The sequence below is a fragment of the Vitis vinifera genome, chromosome 8 (genome assembly GCF_030704535.1).
Source record: "Vitis vinifera cultivar Pinot Noir 40024 chromosome 8, ASM3070453v1".
Taxonomy (NCBI): domain Eukaryota; kingdom Viridiplantae; phylum Streptophyta; class Magnoliopsida; order Vitales; family Vitaceae; genus Vitis; species Vitis vinifera.
In genome coordinates, this window is record NC_081812.1 from 18,283,912 (window position 1) to 18,306,592 (window position 22,681).

Consider the following 22,681-nt stretch of genomic DNA (forward strand, 5'->3'; position numbering starts at 1 on the left):
TGAAAGGTCCATATATGTACACATGGCATTTACCCACAAACATACTGAAATACAACCCTTATCCTTTCTTATCTACTTTTCCCTTTTTTATTGAAAGGTCCATATATGTACACATGGCATTTACCCACAAACATACTGAAATACAACCCTTATCCTTTCTTATCTACTTTTTCCCTTTTTTTTTTTTTCTTTTTTAGGGTTACATTTGGTTAACAAAAACTACTATACTACTAAGTAAAGAAAAAATATTAAAAATTGGCCTAGAAAAAATATAAAAAAAATTAAATATAATTAAAATTAATAAAAAATTTATATATTTTAAAATTATTTAAATTTTATATCAATGAATTAAAATAAGTAAGATGAGTTTGAAACAATAAATAAAAACAATTTATCAATTTTTAATTTATTTTTTTTATTTTCTTTCCCTTTTTCTTTACTTTTACTTTTTTTTTTCTTTCCCTTAAATTTTTTCTCAAATTTTCTAAAATCAAACATAACCTTACTATAGGAATTTTTATCAACTTTTAATTTATTTTTTATTTTTCTTCACTTTTTCTTTATTTTTACCTTTTTACCTTTTTTTTTTTCTTTCCCTAACAAAAGTGAGGATAATTTACACACAAAGAAAATAATATTTTAAAATGAAGTGATTATATAAACACATTGGTTATATAATCATGAATTCAAGCAGACCATAAAGGAAGGAAATAAGTGAATTTATAGTAAAGTTTCAAATGGATCACCTCTTACGTATATCATTTTGGAGAGTTTTGACATAATTCTCTCCTTTAGTCTTTCATTGGTCATTGGTCCCCAAGAGAGGGTGAGGGAGTTGGCAACAGATGGCTGTGGATAAAGGCTAGTATCTTTTTTTTGTTTTTTTTTTTTCCTTTTTTAAAGATTTTCTGGTAGTGACTTGTTATAACGGTTAGTTTTCATGGTTTTATTATCTGGATATGTTAATCCTTTCCCATGTTATTTTTCCCCGTTACTCCACGTTCTGGTAATTACCCACATGAGCCGTCTACATCACAAAAACCAACAGTGCCACCTACACCCTCTGTCATAGTATCATCTTTATGTTCTTTTAGTATGTTGTCAGCAACAGTAACTTTTCTCGATTTTCATGCTTTCCTCGTGTTTTTTCTCATGTGCCTTCAAATTATTTTTTGGGGTTACTTTTTCCATTATAAGAATCAACTGTCTAATTACCCACAAAGTTGTTTTTACACTTTCTACTTCTGCCCCATGAGCTCCCCTTGGTCTAGGCGCTGTTTGATATTTTGATGCGGGTAACAAAAAGTGAAGTGGATGATTCTTGTGTACTTGGCCACAGAAGACGCTAAGGCATACTTGTCTATTGAGTAAAGAACAAAAAAATACAGAATGAATAAATGAATAGTACAGATTTATCATGAAGTTTTCTAAAGGAAAATGAGATACAGTAAGAGAGGAAAAAAATTTGGGAAACATGGCACTTGATATTTTCTTCCCCTTCTGCTTTCTCTTAGGCTTTCTATAATCCTACCTTATGAAGGTCTAAGTAGACTGCATTCTCATCTGAATTCCCAGGGATATCATCTCTAATCCCAGTAGCCAAACAGCTTCATGAAATGACAGTTCACACATCTGTACTGCCATTTGCCAACTGCCTAGGCAGAAGGAGCATTACACTGACTGTTGATGGTGAAGAAGCGCCTTCAGGAAGTTAAATGTATCTCCCACTTGAAGTGTGGAATATAAGTACCTTATTGCACACGTCGGCAGAAACCACTGCAGGAGAGCCAATGAGAAGGAAAACGAGCTCAGCAGAGACAAGTTACACATCCAGCAAAGTATTGTAGCAGAGTCTGAGAAACACCCTCCCTTAATGGCTGGAAATTCAGCCACACTTGCTTTCAAAACCTGAAACATCACTAGTGGATCAGCCCCCAATGAAGACCCGAATTTCCATGTGGGAGAAGAAGTCGGCATCGTGGATGAGAGGATAAGGTCAGCTCTCATGTCTGCACCACCAACAGTTGCCATTCAAACGACAGAAAAGTGGGTCATTAGTCATTACTAAACACCACAGCACTGATCTTGAAGTTCAAAGAAATATGCCTAGTAAAGCATGCTTAGAATACCAGTGTTTAATGTAAAAGGGCAGCAGACAAAGTTAGAAGGAAGCTTGTTAACAATTCATCTAATATAATATATAGCCCAGCAACTACAGATTGGAATTGCGATGCATTTCTGTGATATCTGTAATTCCTTGGCCTTATCGCTAGGATAATAGCATGCTGATTTGTCCTTCCATGGTGATTTAAGGACTAAAAGATGACCAATAAAACATAAATATCCAATCTCCTTCTAACTTTGTTGATTGTTGAATTTTACTAGAGTTCTCTTTTGGGCACACAGAAGAACATTATTTGTAATATCTACTGTAAAAGAACGATATGCATTATAGAGCCAGTGATAGTGATTAGTAGATCGAGCATGACATAGATTCTCAGCGATTGATCGAGTGTAAAATTCTTATTCTCAGACTTTTTCTTATTTAAAGAAAAAAAAAAGGGCATTATGTCAGAAAATGCAACTGAATTCTGATCATTTGTTTGTCGAAATTTATAACAATCTCACTGCCCAACCACTAATTATAGTTTCGGCTATGCAGAACCAGACAATCAGCCATGGATTGCACACATTTTTCTTCCTATCACTTGACTCCGACAATATCCAGATGGTCCAGGCAAGATCAAGGGACATTTTGGATCCAAAGAGTAACTTCTTCACTTACTGTCAACTCTAGGATGTTGTAGAGATACTGAATTGGATGCATTCATAATTCTAGTTCATCTGTGTGATCCAATAAGTAACCTAGGGTGTTGCACAATATCTAGATTGTGTTAGCAGAAATATCAGCTTAATTTTCTAGGGGAAAACCCCACACACTGTATTTTCCATCCTATAGGTTGAACCAAAGTTAAAGATCATCAAGTCACATTTATTCATGGTTGGTGTTCAGTACAAATATTTTCAATTCCCTCCACTTTGATTTTATGATTGTCATCCGTCATCCCATTGTTATTGCCTCCAATAGCATAAAGTTTTTACATGGTTCAAAACCACGGTCTCAATCATTAACTCAAAGTTCTAGGCCACATCAATCTGGGAATCTCAAATCGACATTCAAAGACACGCACAATAAACTAGTTAAAAAGCTCAAAAAGCTGTAAAAATTCATGAAAAAATATCATAAAAACAAGTACAATTAGATGAGCTAAAAAAAACTAATAAAACAAATTTCTATCACATTTAATATTTTGATTAAATAGTTATAAAAAATTTCATCTTTATTAATATATAATTATTTACCAGTTCTAAATTTTTTATAATTATTCATATTTATAATATATACATATAAATATATATATAACCATTATAACATGTTTAACTAATATAACAATTAAATGGATAACAAATTAAGTTTATTTTAATGGAGTCACTGTCGTTGATGAAAGAATCCAACAACTCCAAAAGTGAGCCACAACATCAATTAATCATCACCAAAGTACCTTTAACTTTGCCTCAAAGGAAGTTTCCATTATTCTATTGACTCCACGAACACCAATTAAACACCAAAGTTCAAAACTCAAAGATGATGTGAATCATGGCCTTTGTTCTAGGGCTCTAATGGAACTTGCAAGGTGAGCCATGAGTTCATTTCAACCCTTTCTTCTTCCTCATAATGGCTAAAACATTAGTTGTTAATGGTAAACTGTGTCGTGTATCATTTTTCTATTTTTTCCATATTTGTGTATCAAAATTTTCTTATATGGTGAAAAATAAATAAAAAACTATGCACATATATTGGAAGCATGAAGTATAGAGTAACTAGGATTTAAAGAATTGAACTATATCATAGCATATGAACACATTGATAACTTAATTATGTTATAATATTCCTAGTTTATTATCCATTTAATTATCATATTAGACAAACATTCTATATATATAAAAAAATAAAAAGAATTAAAAGCATAAATTAGAAATTAAAAGCAAGATAAATTAAGAATTTAAGAAAGTTATACCTTTTGTTATTGTTGAATTCTTATTTTGTAACAATTTAGTTATCATATTAACCAAAGATAAATATATATATATATATATATGATTAAAAGTATAATAATTATGCTTTATTAAAACAAAAATTGTGATTATATGTATTAAATATGAATAAATATAAAGAATTTATAACATTTTTATTTTGGTAAATGATTACTAAATATGATAGAAGTTTATTATGTTACCTTTTTTAGCTCATCTAATTGTACTTATTGTTCTTATAATTTTCATCATTTTTATCCACAATTTTTTTGAGCTTTTTAACGAGCCTATTACTCATATGGCTGAGTACCAATCCAAGATCCCAAGTACAATGTGCCTTGAGGCCTCTTGATTCAATGAAGGAGACCATGACTTTAAACCATAATACCAAATAGACTCTAATGGAATTGAGGAATGCACATGTAGTTCCAAGCACAATTTTTTTTCCTAAAAATTAAGGAGTATCAACCATGTGATGCATGCTGTGGCAACATAGAGCAAGACAAGAAACTCACCTTATCCAGCGTGAATAAGACAATTACCAATAGTCCCCACAGGAACAAGCCCCTTCCTTGAAGTGATGAAACCGATTTGCATCTCGGACAATAATCACCCTCCCTGTGATTGCTGACACCAACTTACAGAATGTATGGCAGTCACCACATACCCTAAGATTCTTTATAATCCTGATTGGAGTGTGCTCAGGTGTTGCAATAAGGCCGAATGCAATTGCCAACTTCTCACTATGTGAGTACAAGATTCCTATCTTCAGTTCCTCATCCACATCATGTAACACAAAATTTGTATCAGGGACATAACCAACTAACTCCAGCTTGTTACCCAAACTCTTTAGCATCTCATATATCTCCTTTGACCTTGGATGGGTAGTATCTCCAACACTAAATTGATGACTCTTATTATCCACCTCAATCCAAGTCCAACCAGGAATTTTTTTCAATCTCCGTTGGGACATTAGGTCCCTAGTCTTGGCTACATCTTCCCACCTACCTGCATTCGCATAAATATTTGAAAGCAGTATGTAGTGGCCTGGGTTCTGGGGCTGTAGTTCAAGAAGGGATGTAGCTGCCTTTTCTGCTAGCACTACATCTTTATGCGTCCTGCATGCCCCTAGAAAAGCACCCCATAGCCCCTCATCCTTCTCAACAGTCATACTCTCGATCAATTTCAATGCCTCATCCAGTCTCCCAGCACGGCCCAAGAGATCAACAACACAAGTATAGTGTTTAACATCTGCTCTCACAGAGTAATCTTCCCACATCAAGGAGAAAAATCGAAGGCCCTCTTCAACCAGACCTGCATGACTACAAGCATATAACAATGAAACCAAGGTGATCTTATTCGGTAATATCCCACTTCTCAGCATCATAGGGAACAAATCAAGAGCCTTCCTGCCTTGTCCATGATACCCATAAGCTGCAATCATTGCACTCCAGGATATAACATTCTTTTCTTCCATCCTATCAAAGATTTCTCTTGCAGACTCAACACACCCACACTTAGCATGCATATCAATCATTGCCGTCCCCAATATGACGTCCAATTGAAACTTCTTTCTCTGTATATAATCATCAATTGTTCTAGCCTTATGCATTGCCCCTAACTTTGCACAAGCAAAGACAACTGTCACCATAGCAACCTTATCAGGGACAACACCCTCTTCCCTCATTTTATCAAACAAAACCAATGACTCATTAGCATTCCCACACTCGGCATACCCACCAATCATCACCGTCCAAGTTACAAGATCCCTCTCCGGCATTTTATCAAACAGAAAGCGAGCGTCCTCAATTTCCCTACATTTTCCATACATGTCCACGAGTGCTGCACATACAAAATGATCCAAATCCAACCCAAATTTATAGACAATGTGATGAATCAACCTACCCATTTGAAGATTTTTCAAATCCCTACAAGCCCTAATTACAAAAGGCAATGTATAATTATCGGGCCGTGCCCCACAACGAATCAGTTCCCTGAATGTGCCAAAGCAGTTCATATAATCTCCAACCTTGGCAAACCCACCAACCATTACACTCCAGGAAACTGAATCTCTCACACACATGCCATCAAACAAGCCATACGCATCATCTAGAGCTCGATAATAAGAATAAAAGTGCACAAGTTTGTTTGCAACAATGAGGTTTTGGAGCATTCCATGCACACTCGCTTGGGCATGAACTTGTCTGACTTGTGTGAGGTTTCTACAGTTTACTAAGGCAGATAAATAAAATTTAGGGTTTAGACGTTGTAAAAAATGGAATTTTGATGACTCTTCCACCCGGTTGAAGAGATTTAAGGAGGTTTGACGAATTTGAGTTTCAATGACGGATTCAACTATGGGAAAAACGGAAGGAGCAGTGCAGAAATCAAGTCTCCCATTCCTTAACGCAATTAAGCTGCGATTTCTGAATTTGAACATGAGACTTTAACCTCTCCAAGTCTTCCTAACTTCTGACGGTTGGAAAATAATGCTCTGCCAGGAAAACAAGCGGGAATTCGGAATTTGGTACAATCCAAACAAGCCACCTGAAGGGGAAATTAAATTAATCTCACTTTTTTTCGTTTTTCTTTTTTTCAAATTGATATAAAAATTATTTTTATTTATAGTAATTATAAAAATAATGAATGATCTAGGGAAAAAAAATATAAAAAAATTAATTTTAAAAAATAAAAATGGATTTAAAGTTCATAAATTATTTTTATATATTGTTTCAAAATTCTTTAATTTATTTTAATTTTTTAATAAAAATTAAACAACTTTTGTAATTTTTTTTTTCGTTTTTAATTTTAAAATGAGAAAAAGAGCTGTCATTTAGATTATTTAGTAATAAAATTCCTCAGTTGTAAGAAGGCACTGTTTGGGCAAGAGAGTAACAGAAATTTGAAAATGTCACTTAGCAACTTGCCAATCAAAATTATGAAATTTTCAATTTGCGAATGATGAAAAACACCTTGCAATACACAGCCACACGTATGGACCTCTCCCTGGATTAACAACCATTGTTGCTACTCCATGCATTTTAAAAACAAATATAGATTTTTTTTTTCTCATGAAATTACAAGCGTTTTTATGTATATGGAAGAAAAGGGTCTAAGTAAACTGCATTCTCATCTGGATTCCCAGGGATATCATCTCTAATCCCAGTAGCCAAACAGCTTCATGAAATGACAGTGCACACATCTGCACCGCCAACTGCCAAGGCAGACGGAGCATTACACTGACTATACTTTGATGGTGAAGAAGCTCCTTCAGGAAGTTAAATGTAATCTCCCACTTGAAGTGTGGAAGATATGTAGCTTATTGCTCACGTTGGCAGAAACCACTTCAGGAGAGCCAATGAGAAGGAAAACGAGCTCAGCAGAGAAGATTTACACATCCAGCAAAGTATTGTAGCACAGCCTGGGAAACGCCATCCATTCAGGGCTGGAAATTCACCCACACTTGCTTTCAATACCTGAAATATAACCAGTGGATCAGCCCCCAATGAAGACCCGAATTTCCATGTGGGAGAAGAAGTTGGCACCATGGATGGGAGGATAAGGTCAGCTCTCATGTCTGCACCACCAACAGCTGCCATTCAAACAACAGAAAAGTGGGTCATTAGTCATCACTAAACACCACAGCAGTGATCTTGAAGTTCAAAGAAAAATGCCTAGTAAAGCATGCTTAGAATACCAGTGTCTAATACTTAAAAAGTAAAAGGGCAGCAGACAAAGTTAGAAGGAAGCTTGTTAACAATTCATCTAATATAATATATAGCCCAGCAACTACAGATTGGAATTGCCACACATTTCTGTGATATCTGTAATTCCTTGGCCTTATCACTAGGATAATAGCATGCTGATTTCTCCTTCCATGGTGATTTATGAACTGAAAGATGATCAATCAACATAAATAACCAATCTCCTCTAACTTTGTTGATTGTTGAATTTTACTAGAGTTCTCTTTTGGGTACACATAAGAACATCATTATTTGTAATATCTACTGTGAGAGATCGATATGCGTTATAGAACCAGCGATAGTGATCAGGAGATCAAGCAAGACAGATTATCAGAGGTTGACCGAGTGTAAACTTCTTATTGTCTGAAGGACATTATTTTTTTGACAGAACCATCCTCACGTTTTAAATCAATTTTCCTTGAGCTAAGAATTTGGGAAAAAAACACTTTTTAAAAAAACAGACATTATGTCAGAAAATGCACCTGAATTCTGATCATTTGTTTGTCGAAATTTACATCACTGGCTTTGAATTTTTTCTTAAACAGAGCACTAACTAGAAGGCTTTAATTGTATTAGTTAGCCAAGTCAAGCTAAAACCATCATAGAGTACAACCCAGATCCTCATAGACTAGTTCCAGATTTTTATGTAATCAAATTTTTGTGGAGGCTATAAGCTATTGCTATCCATCTCAATTATGATATGTTCTTAAAAACAAAGTACACCCATAACAATCTCACTGCTCAACCAGTAATTATAGTTTTGGCTATGCAGAACCAGAAAACCAACCATGGATTTCACACATTTGTCTACCTATCACCTGACTCTGACAATATCCAGATGGTCCAGGCGAGATCAAGGGAGGTCTTGGATCCAAAAAGTAACTTCTTCACTCACCGTCAACTCTAGGATGTTGTAGAGATACTGAATTAGCAGCATTCCTAATTCTAGTTCATCTGAGCATAATCCAATAAGTAACCTAGGAAGTGCTGCACAATATCTAGATTCCGTTGTTAGCAGAAAGATCAACCGAATTTTCTAGGGGAAAACCCCACACACATGTATCATCCTTTAGTTAAAGATGAATTTCCATCCTATAGGTTGAACCAACGTTAAAGATCATCAAGTCACATTTATTCATAATTGGTGTTCAGTAAAAATCTTTCTATTCCCTGCACTTTGATTTTATGATTGTCATCCGTCATCCCATTGTTACTGCCTCCAATAGCATAAAGTTTTTACATGGTTCAAAGCCGCGGTCTCAATCATTAACTCTAAGTCCTAAGGCACGTCAGTCTTGGCATCTCAAATCAATATCTGGCAACACACACAATAAACTAGTTAAAAAGCTCAAAAATTTTGTAAAAAAGTGATGAAAAAATATAATAAAAACAAGTACAATTAGATGAGCTCAAAAAACTAATAAAACAAATTTCTATGACACTTAATATTGATTAAATAGTTATAAAAAAATTTCATCATTATTAATACGTAATTATTTACTAGTTCTAAAATTTTTATATTTATCCATATTTAATATGTATAACTATTATAATATGTTCAACTAATATAACAATTAAATGGATAACAAATTAAGTTTATTTTAACAAAAAATAACACCATTTAATTGTCATAATAAAATATAATATTAGTTAATTAAATGGTTACAATATATTAATTTAATTGTAAATCAAATTATTGCAACATATCACTGTGCTAACAAACTAGGTTAGTATACCAAATTACGATTGTGTAAACCATATACATAAGATTGAAAACTTTATATATATGTACTCTTGTACATTTCCTATGGGAAATACTTCACCAAATTGTTGATTCCCAAATTCTAAAGTCATACATCACCTGTGTTGCAAATATAAGAGTCACCCACATAGAGATGTGGTTTGAGTTGTTGCCACTGATGAAGGAATCCAATGACACAAATCTTCCAAAGTGAGTCACAGTATCAATCAATCATCAACAAGGTTCCTTTAACTCTGCCTCAAAGGAAGTTTTCATTTCCATTGACTCCAATATCAATGAAAAACCAAAGTTCAAAACTCAAAGATGAGGTGAATCATGGCCTTTGTTCTGGAGCTCTTATGGAACTCGCAAGGTGATTCATGGGATCATTTCAACCCTTTCTTCTTCCTCATAATGGCTAAAACAATGGTGGTTAACAATAAATTGTGTCATGCATCATTTTTCTATTTTTCCATATTTGTGTATCATAATTTTTTTATATCATAAAAAAAATGCATATATATTGGAAGCATAAAGTATAGAGTCACAAGGATTTAAAGAGTTGAAATATAATAGCATATGAACACATTGATAACTTAATTATGTTATAATATTCCTAATTTATTATCCAAATAATTATAATATTAGACAAAAAATTCTATAAAAAATGAATTAAAAGCATAAATTAGAAATTAAAAGCAAGATAAATTAAGAATTTATGAAAGTCATACCTTCTGTTATTGTTGTATTCTTCTTACTATGTAACAATTTAGATATCATATTAATCAAAGATAAACACACACACACATATATATGTGTGTGTGTGTGTATATGTATTATAACATTTTTATTTTGGTAAATAATTACTAAATATGATAGAAGTTTGTTATGTTACTTTTTTGAGCTCATCTAATTGTACTTATTGTTCTTATAATTTTCATTATTTTTATCCACAATTTTTTTGAGCTTTTTAACCAGCCTATTAATCATATGGCTGAGTACCAATCCAAGATCCCAAGTACAATGTACCTTGGGGCCTCTCGATTCAATGAAGGAGACTGTGACTTTAAACCATGATTCCAAATAGACTCTAATGGAACAGTATACCAAATTAACAATTGAGGAATGCACATGTAATTCCAAGTACAATTTTTTTTCCTAAAAATTAAAGAGTATCAACCATGTGATGCATGCTGTGGCAACATAGGGCAAGACAAGAAACTCACCTTACCCAGCGTGACTAAGACAATTACCAATAGTCCCCACAGGAACAAGCCCCTTCCTTGAAGTGGTGAAACCGATTTGCATCTCGGACAATAATCACCCTCCCTGCTATTTCTGACACCAACTTACAGAATGTATGGCAGTCACCACATACCCTAAGATTCTTTATAATCCTGATTGAAGTGTGCTCAGGTGTCGCAATAAGGCCGAATGCAATTGCCAACTTCTCACTATGTGTGTACAAGATTCCTATCTTCAGTTCCTCATCCACATCATGTAACACAAAATTTGTATCAGGGACATAACCAACCAACTCCAGCTTGTTACTCAAACTCTTCAGCATCTCATATATCTCCTTTGACCTGGGATGGGTAGTATCTCCAACACTAAATTGATGACTCTTATTATCCACCTCAATCCAAGTCCAACCAGGAGTTTTTTTCAATCTCCTTTGGGACATTAGGTCCCTAATCTTGGCTACATCTTCCCACCTACCTGCATTCGCATAAATATTTGAAAGCAGTACGTAGTGGCCTGGATTCTGGGACTGTAGTTCAAGAAGGGATGTAGCTGCCTTTTCTGCTAGCACTACGTCTTTATGTGTCCGGCATGCCCCTAGAAAAGCACCCCATAGCCCCTCATCTTTCTCAATAGTCATACTCTTGATCAATTTGAATGCCTCATCAAGTCTCCCAGCACGGCCCAAGAGATCAACAACACAAGTATAGTGTTTCACATCTGTTCTCACAGAGTAATCTTCCCACATCGAGGAGAAAAATCGAAGGCCCTCTTCAACCAGACCTGCATGACTGCAAGCATATAACAGAGAAGCCAAGGTGATCTTATCAGGTAACATCCCACTGCTCAGCATCATACGGAACAAATCAAGAGCCTTTCTGCCTTGTCCATGATACCCATAAGCTGCAATCATTGCACTCCAGGATATAACGTTCTTTTCTTCCATCCTATCAAAGATTTCTCTTGCAGACTCAACACACCCACACTTAGCATACATATCAATCATTGCCGTCCCCAATATGACATCCAATTGAAACTTCTTTCTCTGTATATAATCATCAATTATTCTAGCCTTATGCATCGCCCCTAACTTCGCACAAGCAAAGACAACTGTCACCATAGCAACCTTATCAGGGACAACACCCTCTTCTCTCATTTTTTCAAACAAAACCAACGACTCATTAGCTTTCCCACACTCGGCATACCCACCAATCATCACCGTCCAAGTTACAAGATCCCTCTCCTGCATTTTATCAAACAGAAAGCGAGCGTCCTCAATTTCCCTACATTTTACATACATGTCCACAAGTGCTGCACATACAAAATGATCCAAATCCAACCCAAATTTATAGACAATGTGATGAATCAATCTACCCATTTGAAGATTTTTCAAATCCCTACAGGCCCTTATTACAAAAGGCAATGTATAATTATCAGGCCGTGCCCCACAACGAATCAGTTCCCTAAATGTGCCAAAGCAATTTATATAATCTCCAACCTTGGCAAACCCACCAACCATTACACTCCAGGAAACTGAATCTCTCACACACATACCATCAAACAAGCCATAAGCATCATCTAGAGCTCTATAATAAGAATAAAAGTAAATAAGTTTGTTTGCAACAACGATGTTCTCCAGCATTCCATGCACACTCGCTTGGGCATGAACTTGTCTGACTTGTGTGAGGTTTCTACAATTTACCAAGGCAGATATATAAAATTTAGGGTTTAGACGTTGTAAAAAATGGAATTTCGATGATTCTTCTTCCCGGTTGTGGAGATTTAAGGAGGTTTGACGAAATTGAGTTTCAATGATGGATTCAACTATGGGAATAACAGAATGAGCAGTGCAGCAACCAAGTTTCCCATTCCTTAACGCAATTATGCTGCGGTCCCTCAATTTGAACATGAGACCTTGATCTCTCCGAGTCTACATAACTTCTAACGGTTGGAAAATAATGCTCTCTTAGGAAAACGAGCGGGAAAGGAGAAATTAAATTAATCTCACTTTTTTTTTTTTTTCAGATTGATATAAATATTATTTTTTATCTATAGTAATTATAAAAATAATAATTGATAATTTTTTAATATATGGTTATTGAAAATTTTAAAAAATAATAAAGAAAAGAATAATCCAAAGAAATTAAAAATAGATTTCAAGTTAATGAATTGCTTCAAAATTGTTTAACTTATTTAATTGTTTAATAAAGGTTAAATAATTTTAAAATATGAGTTTGTAATTAATTTTAATTATATTAAAATTAAAATCATAAAACATCACAAGATGTTTTCAAATTACTTATTTTAATTCTTTTCAATTATTTTTACTTATTTTAAAGATTACATTTTCATAGACAAATGATAAATTGAAAACAAGAGTTGTTTAGATTATTTAGTAACAAAATTCCTCGGTTCTAAGAGAGCACTGTTTGGGAAAGACAGAATTTTGAATATATTACTAAGCATCTGCGCATCAAAATTGTCAAATTTTCAATTCCCAAATGCTGAAAAACACCTTACAATACACAGCAAATTGCTGAATAACAGAATTCTGAGAATAAGAGTTAAAACCACGAGTATGGAGCTGTCCCTGTACTAACAACTTCTGTTGCTACTCTAGGATTGCTAAATCCCAACTGGGGATTTATTCAATCATTGGCCTGTGACATTCTGAAAATAAGCTTCCAGAGGCCCCCCACAACCAGTGCCGCATCCTTCTATTTTTTCAAATTGCAATAATACATCATACAAATACAGTCCCACGGTATTCAGTTGATTTGCGTGAGAGGTGAGCGTGGCAGATGAGGCAGTCTTGTTTCCTTCACTTCAAATGAATCATATGAATGATTTTCCCGAAATTCGTCAAGAAGGGCCTCCATTGGCATGGCTCGAAGCGACTCGATACTCCCTTTGCTTGGAATTTCTGGCTCACTTCTTGTTGGTGTATTTCCAGTTGGCTCATAATCCTGTACAATATAAGAGAATGCATCAGCCAACATAGCAAAATGTCATAAAAACCAAGAAAAATATGCATACATCGCCAATCAAAGAAAACCATGACACGGTGGACCATCTCATTCACATGGTGAATGGATATGGAAAACAAATTCAAAGGCTTTTATAAGTGCATGACTTGCACACAAAACCAAAACAAAATGTAACACGGGAAAAAAAAATTGAAACAAAACAGCGACATCAGTTCTAGTATGCATTGAAGTGCCAAAGCTGAACAAGAAACAAACACAATGGACATATTTTAAAACACTAGTTCCCACAAGTAACATGGCAAACCACATCACAGCCTAAAAATCTGTTGAAGTTGAGAATAATGTGGCTAGAAAAAAGAAGCTGACTTACAGAGAATGTTGAGACAAAATGACTATGACAAGTATATTAAAAGGTTTTACTTGAAACATTCTGATTTGTTCTTTTCCCAACTTCTTTTCCTTTTAAAATTATCTAACTTCTTTACTTAGCAGGGTTATATTTATGTTTGCATCTCAAACTTCTAAGTTGTGTTATTTTTGTTATAACCTCTACACGGATTTTAGTGATCAGGTTTAAGATTCTATATTAATACAAAGCAAAGTTAACAGTAAAAGCAGACTACAGCAGCTCAGGTGGCAACCCCTGAACCATAACATTTACCGGTTTAATAATATTCACAGGAGGATACTGAATTGGAAAATGGATCAACCTACCATATATCTTTGTTGGAAAGTATTGAGTGCCTTCTGTTCAATAGATGCAGCTTGTCCAGAATGGTCCTCATCTAAAATCTTTAGAGTATCTGCATGAGCTTTGACAGTTCCCAATACTTCAGATATACATCCTCGCTCCTGGTCTGACACACCTGTAGGAAGTTCCACAAGTAAACAACATAAGATCTTCAAACACAATATACATATATTGTCCCACAATATGTAAGTTATTAACAACTTAAATTCCATTCAAAATTTACTATTTATCTAACAAAGACCTCCATAAGTTTTTACAACGGAAATGTGGAAAGTGCCAAGAGGCAGAATTTATGTAAAATACTGACACCTGCTCAGGATTCCAGAACCACAATGATCCAACCATTTACGTCAGAATATTGATATGATTTATTATCTAAACTGTAAATCTTATGTTCTCCATAAGTCATTCTATGAGTCCTTTAACATGGATCCTGACCAAATTCAAATCATATTAAGAAAGATTTGGAATCAATTGAAGGGTTGAAAAGAATTCATGAGCTAGGCTTCTAAAATACTCACCATCCAAGTGGTGAAGCATATTTTCACTACTCTTTCCCACATCTTCTTCGACTGCATCCCTTGCAGAACAAACCTCACTATCATGTTGCTGATTACTATCTGAAGCATTCCTGTATTTATCAGCATGAGAAAATGTAACATTGACTCAGGGCATATAAAAGATACAGCTTTGATAAGATTCCATCCAATCAAATTCAAAACCATGTTCAAAGTGTGGTAATAAAAAAATTTGCCTCAAGAATTGGCACTCACTTGACAAGTGACAACATAGCTGATACATGTGTGCCACCCATCTCATTCACAGAGTCATGGGTCCTTTTCCAGTGCTTAGAAGCTGTTTCAGCCGTGCTTACACTGAGGATAAAAATGAAAAGACAACAAAATATGCTTATAAATTTGAAACTATTATAAGGATGGTAAGGTTAAAGGTCATAGCAGATATAGATGGACACAAACTCAGCAAACTTATTCAGAAGAACCTTCTTTTGGCAGGTAGATTGGACAAACTTACCACTGCTGCAGGAGTAACTCCATACGACAGTGCTTTGCAGCAGCAAAAACAGCACTATCTTTGGCATCATTCTCCGCTTCCATAGAAAATTCCTCCCATTTTCTTTTTGCTTCTGTTGTGATACCCTCCATTGATGAAACATGCCCATCCAAAGATACCTTGTTTCCAATTGCAGTTTCTCTTAGATCGACCAGCCTTGCATCCACCTATCAGTTCAATCAGCAATCTATATTTAATAAAAAATAATATAAAAATAAATAAAAAGAGAAAGCAACACAAAAATAAAAACCCAAAACCGGACTAGATAGAAAACAAACCAGCTCTTTTTGACGACGGATGTGTTTAGAGACTAAATTAGTCATATCAGCAATAAGCTTCTCTGCATCAGATTTTGACTGCTCCTGTGAAGTTTAGACAAAGACACATCTCAGTTTATACTTCCATGATGGAATTTCCTTACTGAATTTAAGCTTCTAAGGCTTACCTCATAAGCCTTCTGAAATTCAGCAATGCTCTTCATCTGAGTTTCTTCAGCTATAGTTGCATGATTCTCAAGTTTTCTTGATTCCTCCAGAAGGTTGTGAAGAAATCCATGAGTAAACTCAGAGATACCCCTTGTTTTCTCCATACTAACATGGAATCTCTGAGACATTCAATATTCAAAAACAGATGACAATAACTATGCAATCAATTGCAATAAACAATTAAAATGTGGGGAAAACAAAATGTATCTTAAGAGTGTATACAATAAGAAGCCTAGGGCAATCCACAGAATATTTATTGATTCACATCAGTCACGGATCCAACAATGAGAAGAAAAGTGACGAAATTTAAAGAAAAGGTTTAAAAGAAATCCTCCCAACAAAACAATGCTTAAACAATAAAAATTCTAACTGTGAGTTCTATTTTTACAAATAAATAAACAAACAAACAAGAAATGTTCTAATTGTAAGTTTATAATATCCTAATATTTACCAGACATGAAGACCACTAATGAAATTTCAAAGAAAATGCAACCAAATCAGAGTACAAACCTGACGCAAATCCCGAGCAAAAAGCGCCAGTTCCCCTTGTTGAGTTGATAAGGTACCTTGAAGCTCATCAAATATTGAATTTGCTTCAACAGCCTCACCATCTAAAAACTAATTTAAAAAAGGGAGAGAACAAAATAAATTCAAACCAAACCAAATAACAAGAGTGATACAAATAAAACATCTCTTAACAGACGGGATTCAAGAAAAAATCAATTTATTGCAACTTACTTCTTCAATCGACTGTACATTGGATGAAGTCAAAGACGAAATCTCCTCTAAGCTAGCATTAGAGCTTGACTTGTGCAAACGAACAACATTTTGTACTGCCTCAATATGAGAAATATACAAAGCCTTTGAAGCCATCACTTTCTTCTTTAAATCAAGAACAGCCTAAAAGCAGATTTAGAAAACATGCATGCTAATGAGTGGAAGAGGTGATGAATAAATGCCAACTGCATAAAAACCTAACACTATCACAACAAAAATGAACAATAGAAAAACCGATACTAGAACACACCAAAAAAACTGGAAAAAGCAGAAAATGAAAAAGAAAATAAAAACAACAAAAGAAAAATGTTGTGGAGAAAAATGAAAAGAATCAAAGGAAGAAATGCCCACAAAAAAAACAAAAAAAATATCACTACCTTTTGGTGAGTGTCTAAAAAAGAATGACAGAGTGTCTCAATACATTGGAGGTGTTCATTTTGTTGAGACATTGATGTGGCTACCGTGTTGCAAAGAGAACTAATTTGTTGTGCAAGCTCCGCTTGGAAACTGTTTACCACAGACCTATTACTAGCATTTAGTTTGTCTTCTCTATCTGTACACAATCACATCATAGATGTCAGCATTTTAAGAGAGAAATCGACATGTTTTACATGTATAACCGAGACTACGCACCAATTTTATAAAATAATGAAGCATTGTCCTGAAGAGACTTCTCCAAGTCAGACCGTAAAACACATGCTTGATGGGTCAGAGCATTTTCTGTTTCACATTAAATAACAACATTCAGACACATGATAACAACCAAAATTTCAAAAAAAAAAAAAAATCATTCACACATACCAGCCTTTCTTTGTTCAGATATGATAAAATCCCTCTCCTTCAAAGCATATTGAACTCTCTTTAGTTCTTCCTCAGTAGAGGCCAGAAGTCGGCTGGTATGGTTCAAATTTTTCTGCAAAGCTTACCATTTTCCATCAGAAACAAAGCATGAGACAGAAAAAATATGCAACACCAAACATGAGCAAGACTTACCTGGGTGGCATCAAGTTTGCTGCTCAAATCAGAACATTGCCGAACCTGGGAATCATATTTTTCTTGCAACTCCTCAAATTGCTGTTATAAAAAATACAAACATAGTGAGCAATATTAAATTAGTAATACCACACATCAACAAAGGACCATCCAAATTAGTTATATCACACAGAGAAAAGACCATCCTACTATCATTTGTAACATAAACTCACCTTCTGATGGTTTTCTAACAAAACCCCCATTTGCTCAATTTGATCTGCCATAGCCTAAATACAGAGAATATGCATGAGCATAAGAGAGTGCAAAAGATGAAGACAACTTTAAAAAATAAATCCAATGTGGCTTTACCCACAGATTCAGGGAATATTTCACCAATGTGTAAGCAACACAATGTTGTATTTTTTAATAATTAGGCTAAAAACATCAACCAACCAACAAAACTACATTCTCAATAACAACCAGTGAGCTTTATATCTAAATAGTACAGCATAATTCAACGCGAAATTGTAGAGAACATCAGGAAATATCAAATTACCATTGGTAGAGAAACAGAACAAAATTGGGGAGAATACAATACCTTCCTTTCACTCTCCTCTTGGTAGTACCGCTCCTTTGGAATATAGACACCATTTTTCTCACGTGCTGCATAGCATTCTGTAGAATGTGGCAGAGTTTATTATAATATAGGTAAATCAAATAGCAAGAAGTTATAGTTTATTGACATCATTAGTTCCCTGCCAAAACAGTTTTCTTCACCAATCATAGGCACCAGCTAAATGATCATACCTGCCTTAAGACGTTCAATTTCACCATAAAGATCCTTGATAAGAGTGGATTTCATCATTTTCTGGTTAACCTACAAATGACCGTTGAATTGCAATTAAATAATGAAACTGGAAATAACCTTTGAAATAATACAATGCCTAAATTCAATTATTATAAAAAATAAAAAAAAACCCAGGCATTTATATCACCATGACAAAAAACTGCACCAACAAAAAAATGACATAAATACATGGAACCCATCCAAACCAAACTCTTCAAAAACTGCTAGTTTGTAAAACAAAAACCAATTACAAAAACATTATCTAAAAGTTTAATAATATTTCAACTCTATGTTATCCACCTTAGCAAACTTCAATATATGATACAAAATTACCTCAGGCTTGTTCTTTATATTCTTCGCCCTGTGAGCATAATCCAGTGTGCTCAAGGTCTCCTCTAGACAGTGGACTGCAGGTGATACTGTAGCTATAATGCATGTTTTGGTTCTTCCCCCCAATGAATCACGAAGTAAGCGTGTGAGTTTGCTATCCCTGGAATCCCATTAAGTGCCATCATCAGAATTGATCAAAAAAGAAAATGAAGAAAAAGAAAAAAGAATAATTAGCTAAGGAATTCAAGAAAGCAATTCAGACCTGTAAGGGATATGCCCAAGATGCTCAACAAGAGCATTAATGACACGTCCTAAAGTAAGTAAACTTTTGTTGATCTCACCAGCTTCTCTTGCACGACCCTGAAGGTTAGAAGACAAAGTATTAACTAACAAAGCACAAAAAGTTCACCAAACAAAATTGTGCTTTAAAAATGCAAAATACTTTACTGAGAGTAAACTTAGAAACTCCTAACATGAATAAACGAACCACAAATCAATTGGGATAGTCAACTAAAGTGTGAAGAATCCTCCCCAAGCTTTAAAGAGGAAAAAGAAATGTTAAAGTACCTCCCGAGCACCAGAACGAGAAATATTTTCTGAGCCAGCTAAATCAACCAAATTCAGTTTCCCACATTTAATAAGTTCCTCGCCTTCTGGGGTTGCTTCCTTGATGTGTATTGTTATAGAAAAAAGAGAATGTGACCGACTGAAATATGAGACACATTCTCATTAAATAAGGAAACGCGGTTTTGCCTCTGAATTCAAAAGCAATGAGCAGAGAATGACCTTGATTGTTTGTTTAATAAAGTTTCTGCCGTGCGACGTTTTGCAGAACCTCTTTCAAGTAGGGTAAAAATTTCACTAGCGCTTGTTACAATTTCTTCCTCCAGTCCTCTGACAAGAACCCCACCTTTCCCATCTTCCATTAGAGGCAACTGCTTTTTCTGTTTATCGTCCAAAGCAGATCTAGATATTTCTTCAGGGGCAAGCAAGTCAGTGATCTCCTCATTATATAACTCTAAGAAAGTAACTTTGACACTATATTCAGCATTTTGACTCTCCAATGTATCAAAAATCTGCTGCACTGCTCTGGGAATGACACCTGCTTCTGGAGGCAATTCTCCATTGGGCCCACTCTGTCACATTGTCATATCAATAAAACTTTGATATTTTAGATGCATGATGAGCACCATTAAGGATTATAACAAATAATGTGTGAATGTTGTACCTTTGACCTTTTGCATTCACCCTCCATGGTGTAAGTTTTACCAGTACCAGTTTGACCATATGCAAAAATGGTACAGTTGAAGCCTTCCAAAACCTCATTCACAATTGGAATAACAGCTTGCTCATATAGATCTTTTTGCTGAGCTGAAGGACCAAAAACCTGCATATATTTAGTACATAAAATCTTAGCACTTTACCATCATAGAAATGGTGAATGTTGAACATGAAAACTACATTACTCCATATTCCTGTGAAACACCAATTTCGATAAAAAGGAAACATCCTTGCTAACAGAAAAATGAAATATTTATTTCTTAACAGCATAGAGCATGGCATTGTAAACCACTATATCCAACAGCATAATCCAAACAAGGCAGCACATGTGTTTGCTGATTCAATTTTATCATTAAAACATCACTCTTCCAGTAGAGAAATCATAGCAAGGTGCCTTTTCAAGGAAAGCAGACCCCTTCTATGAACTTGATTGGGTGATTCTTTTTCCCATTAACAATATTTATGCCAGACTCCAAGTAAATTCTCTCTGGTTACCAAAATTATTTTTCAGTACTTAGAAGCTCCTTTAATTTCCTTCTATGCTTAGGGGATCGAATGATAGGCTACCAATGGATTCAAACAATCAATCCCCATAATTTATAGTTATGGAAAAGGCATGAAATTGGAAACATTCCATCCACGCCAATACACATGAATACTCATTGATTAACGAGGATGATGACACAGTAGCCAATTGCAACACAGATGTGAGGTCTAACATGAGTACTGCCCAGCAATAAACTGCAACTGGAGAGTTAGTGCAGACTTGTGTATGCATGTGACTCCATTTTCTGATATAGGCATATCATGGTTTTAATATTCAAACAGACTATATACTAAGGAGAACCAAAAGAAGAAAAATGTCAATTCTGCACTCCACAAAGAAAACACAGTACTTCAAAACTAATCCAATACTTGTTAGTAGTTATGGATGCAGTCTACGGAAAAACAAAATGAGAAGGATGCCAGGTCCAAGAGGCATATCTGAAGCACCTCATCTGGATTATAAAACTAGACATTCCCAAAACCCTTGTTTCACTACATTTTACAAGTCCAAATATATATATATATATATATATATATATATATATATATATATATATATATATATATATATAAAATCATGAGACAATAAGTGAAGACACCCAAAATAAAAAACCAAAGAAACATCTTCTGGAATAATATCCTAAAATATGGAGTGTTGTTTCAAATTCAAATGATCTAACAAAACTTTGGAGATAATATCGGGTTGAAGACAACAAAAACAAGTGTCCCTTCCGGATATACCTTGTCAAATGTGAAAACCCGATCAATATGCTTCCCAGCAATGCTCTGTGAAACTGCAACCTCTCTCTGGTAATCGTTGCAGGTAACAACCTGGGGCGCATTGTTCCGCAACTCTTCTTCACTAAACGGCCTGAAAATGTTCGAATGCATTAAACAGAGGATCTAAAAATGACCTAGAAAGTATCAGGAAAAAGAGTAGTTCGTGAAAAACCCTAAAGTTCCGTTTGGCTGCTGAGAAAATGTATTACAATTTAGAAAGGAAATGAAATTTCAAATCTTAGATTTCCATCATTTGTAAGCCAAACAAACCGATCCCCGACTCAAGTGAGAACGAACAGAGGACCAATAAAACCCGTAATGGGAGGGAGATAGGGTGTTCAGTACCTGCAACGAAGAAGAACCTGAACGTTGACGCCTTTCTCTTTCTCATGGCGTCCAGACATTTTGAAACGACGTCGCAGAGACACCACAACTGGTTTACCCGATCCTGTTGCGGTACGCTTCTCCCCCTCTTTGTTCTTCTGTCTCTCTCGCTGCCCCCTCGCTCTCGATTATGAAAAAGAGAGCGGGATATGAATGATTTTGAAATTTGAGATCCGCTCTTCATACATATATCCGACGGCTCAGCACCGACGAATGCAGATCTGACGGCCTATGTGGTCTTTTGACTTCGATTAAATTTTATCTGACAAAATTGCCCTTCATGTTTTGTTGTGATGCCTGCTGGACCTCACTTCTTGATTGGTATTCGAATTTTGAAACCCCAGCGGACCGGACTAGCAAACCGGGCCGAATGGCTTGGGTTGGGCTTTAACCCAATATGCGCTTCTAGTCCTAAAATAGGACTTATTTTTTATTTTAAATAAGGGAAATAGAAATGATATATAAAAATATTTGAGTAGGGTTTTTGAAATAAAATAAAATATTAGGGTCTGTTTGTTTAGTGTTTTCAAGAACTGTTTTCTGTTCTTGAAAACAAAAAACACCAAAAACTCGTTTGGTTGAGAGAGTGATTTTTGTTTTTGTTGTTTCCCGTGTTCTCAAAATGACACTATTTAGAGAACAACAAAAT

At 34.9% G+C, this 22,681-nt stretch overlaps 3 protein-coding genes across 5 annotated transcripts; all 3 read right to left on the reverse strand.

Annotated features, from left to right (window-relative positions):
* Positions 1-1,321: 1,321 nt before the first annotated feature.
* On the reverse strand, positions 1,322-6,649 carry LOC100246071 (pentatricopeptide repeat-containing protein At2g33760). Of its 2 annotated transcripts, none has more exons than XM_019221593.2 (2): positions 4,611-6,649; positions 1,322-1,908 (listed from the first exon to the last, which is right to left on the reverse strand). In XM_019221593.2, exon 1 carries the CDS (start codon positions 6,533-6,535, stop codon positions 4,634-4,636), a length of 1,902 nt encoding a protein of 633 aa, XP_019077138.1. In that variant the 5' UTR covers positions 6,536-6,649; the 3' UTR covers positions 1,322-1,908; positions 4,611-4,633. The 2 variants fall into 2 exon arrangements, with proteins under 2 accessions (XP_019077138.1, XP_010654106.1); XM_010655804.3 differs by having other exon boundaries at positions 1,322-2,009; positions 4,611-6,648.
* A 441-nt stretch (positions 6,650-7,090) lies between these two features.
* LOC104880153 (pentatricopeptide repeat-containing protein At2g33760) lies at positions 7,091-12,821 on the reverse strand. Of its 2 annotated transcripts, none has more exons than XM_010655805.3 (2): positions 10,806-12,821; positions 7,091-7,687 (listed from the first exon to the last, which is right to left on the reverse strand). In XM_010655805.3, exon 1 carries the CDS (start codon positions 12,728-12,730, stop codon positions 10,829-10,831), a length of 1,902 nt encoding a protein of 633 aa, XP_010654107.1. In that variant the 5' UTR covers positions 12,731-12,821; the 3' UTR covers positions 7,091-7,687; positions 10,806-10,828. The 2 variants fall into 2 exon arrangements, with proteins under 2 accessions (XP_010654107.1, XP_010654108.1); XM_010655806.3 differs by having other exon boundaries at positions 10,811-12,794.
* A 426-nt stretch (positions 12,822-13,247) lies between these two features.
* On the reverse strand, positions 13,248-22,184 carry LOC100240753 (kinesin-like protein KIN-5C). Its single transcript, XM_010655801.3, has 23 exons — positions 21,994-22,184; positions 21,610-21,739; positions 20,270-20,428; positions 19,828-20,177; positions 19,609-19,747; positions 19,304-19,401; positions 19,045-19,201; positions 18,672-18,741; positions 18,463-18,539; positions 18,098-18,151; positions 17,886-17,966; positions 17,694-17,805; positions 17,526-17,612; positions 17,270-17,445; positions 16,854-17,015; positions 16,626-16,733; positions 16,076-16,234; positions 15,909-15,992; positions 15,592-15,797; positions 15,333-15,434; positions 15,081-15,190; positions 14,523-14,674; positions 13,248-13,787 (listed from the first exon to the last, which is right to left on the reverse strand). Exons 1-23 carry the CDS (start codon positions 22,050-22,052, stop codon positions 13,590-13,592), a joined length of 3,030 nt encoding a protein of 1,009 aa, XP_010654103.1. The 5' UTR covers positions 22,053-22,184; the 3' UTR covers positions 13,248-13,589.
* Between the last annotated feature and the right edge of the window lie 497 nt (positions 22,185-22,681).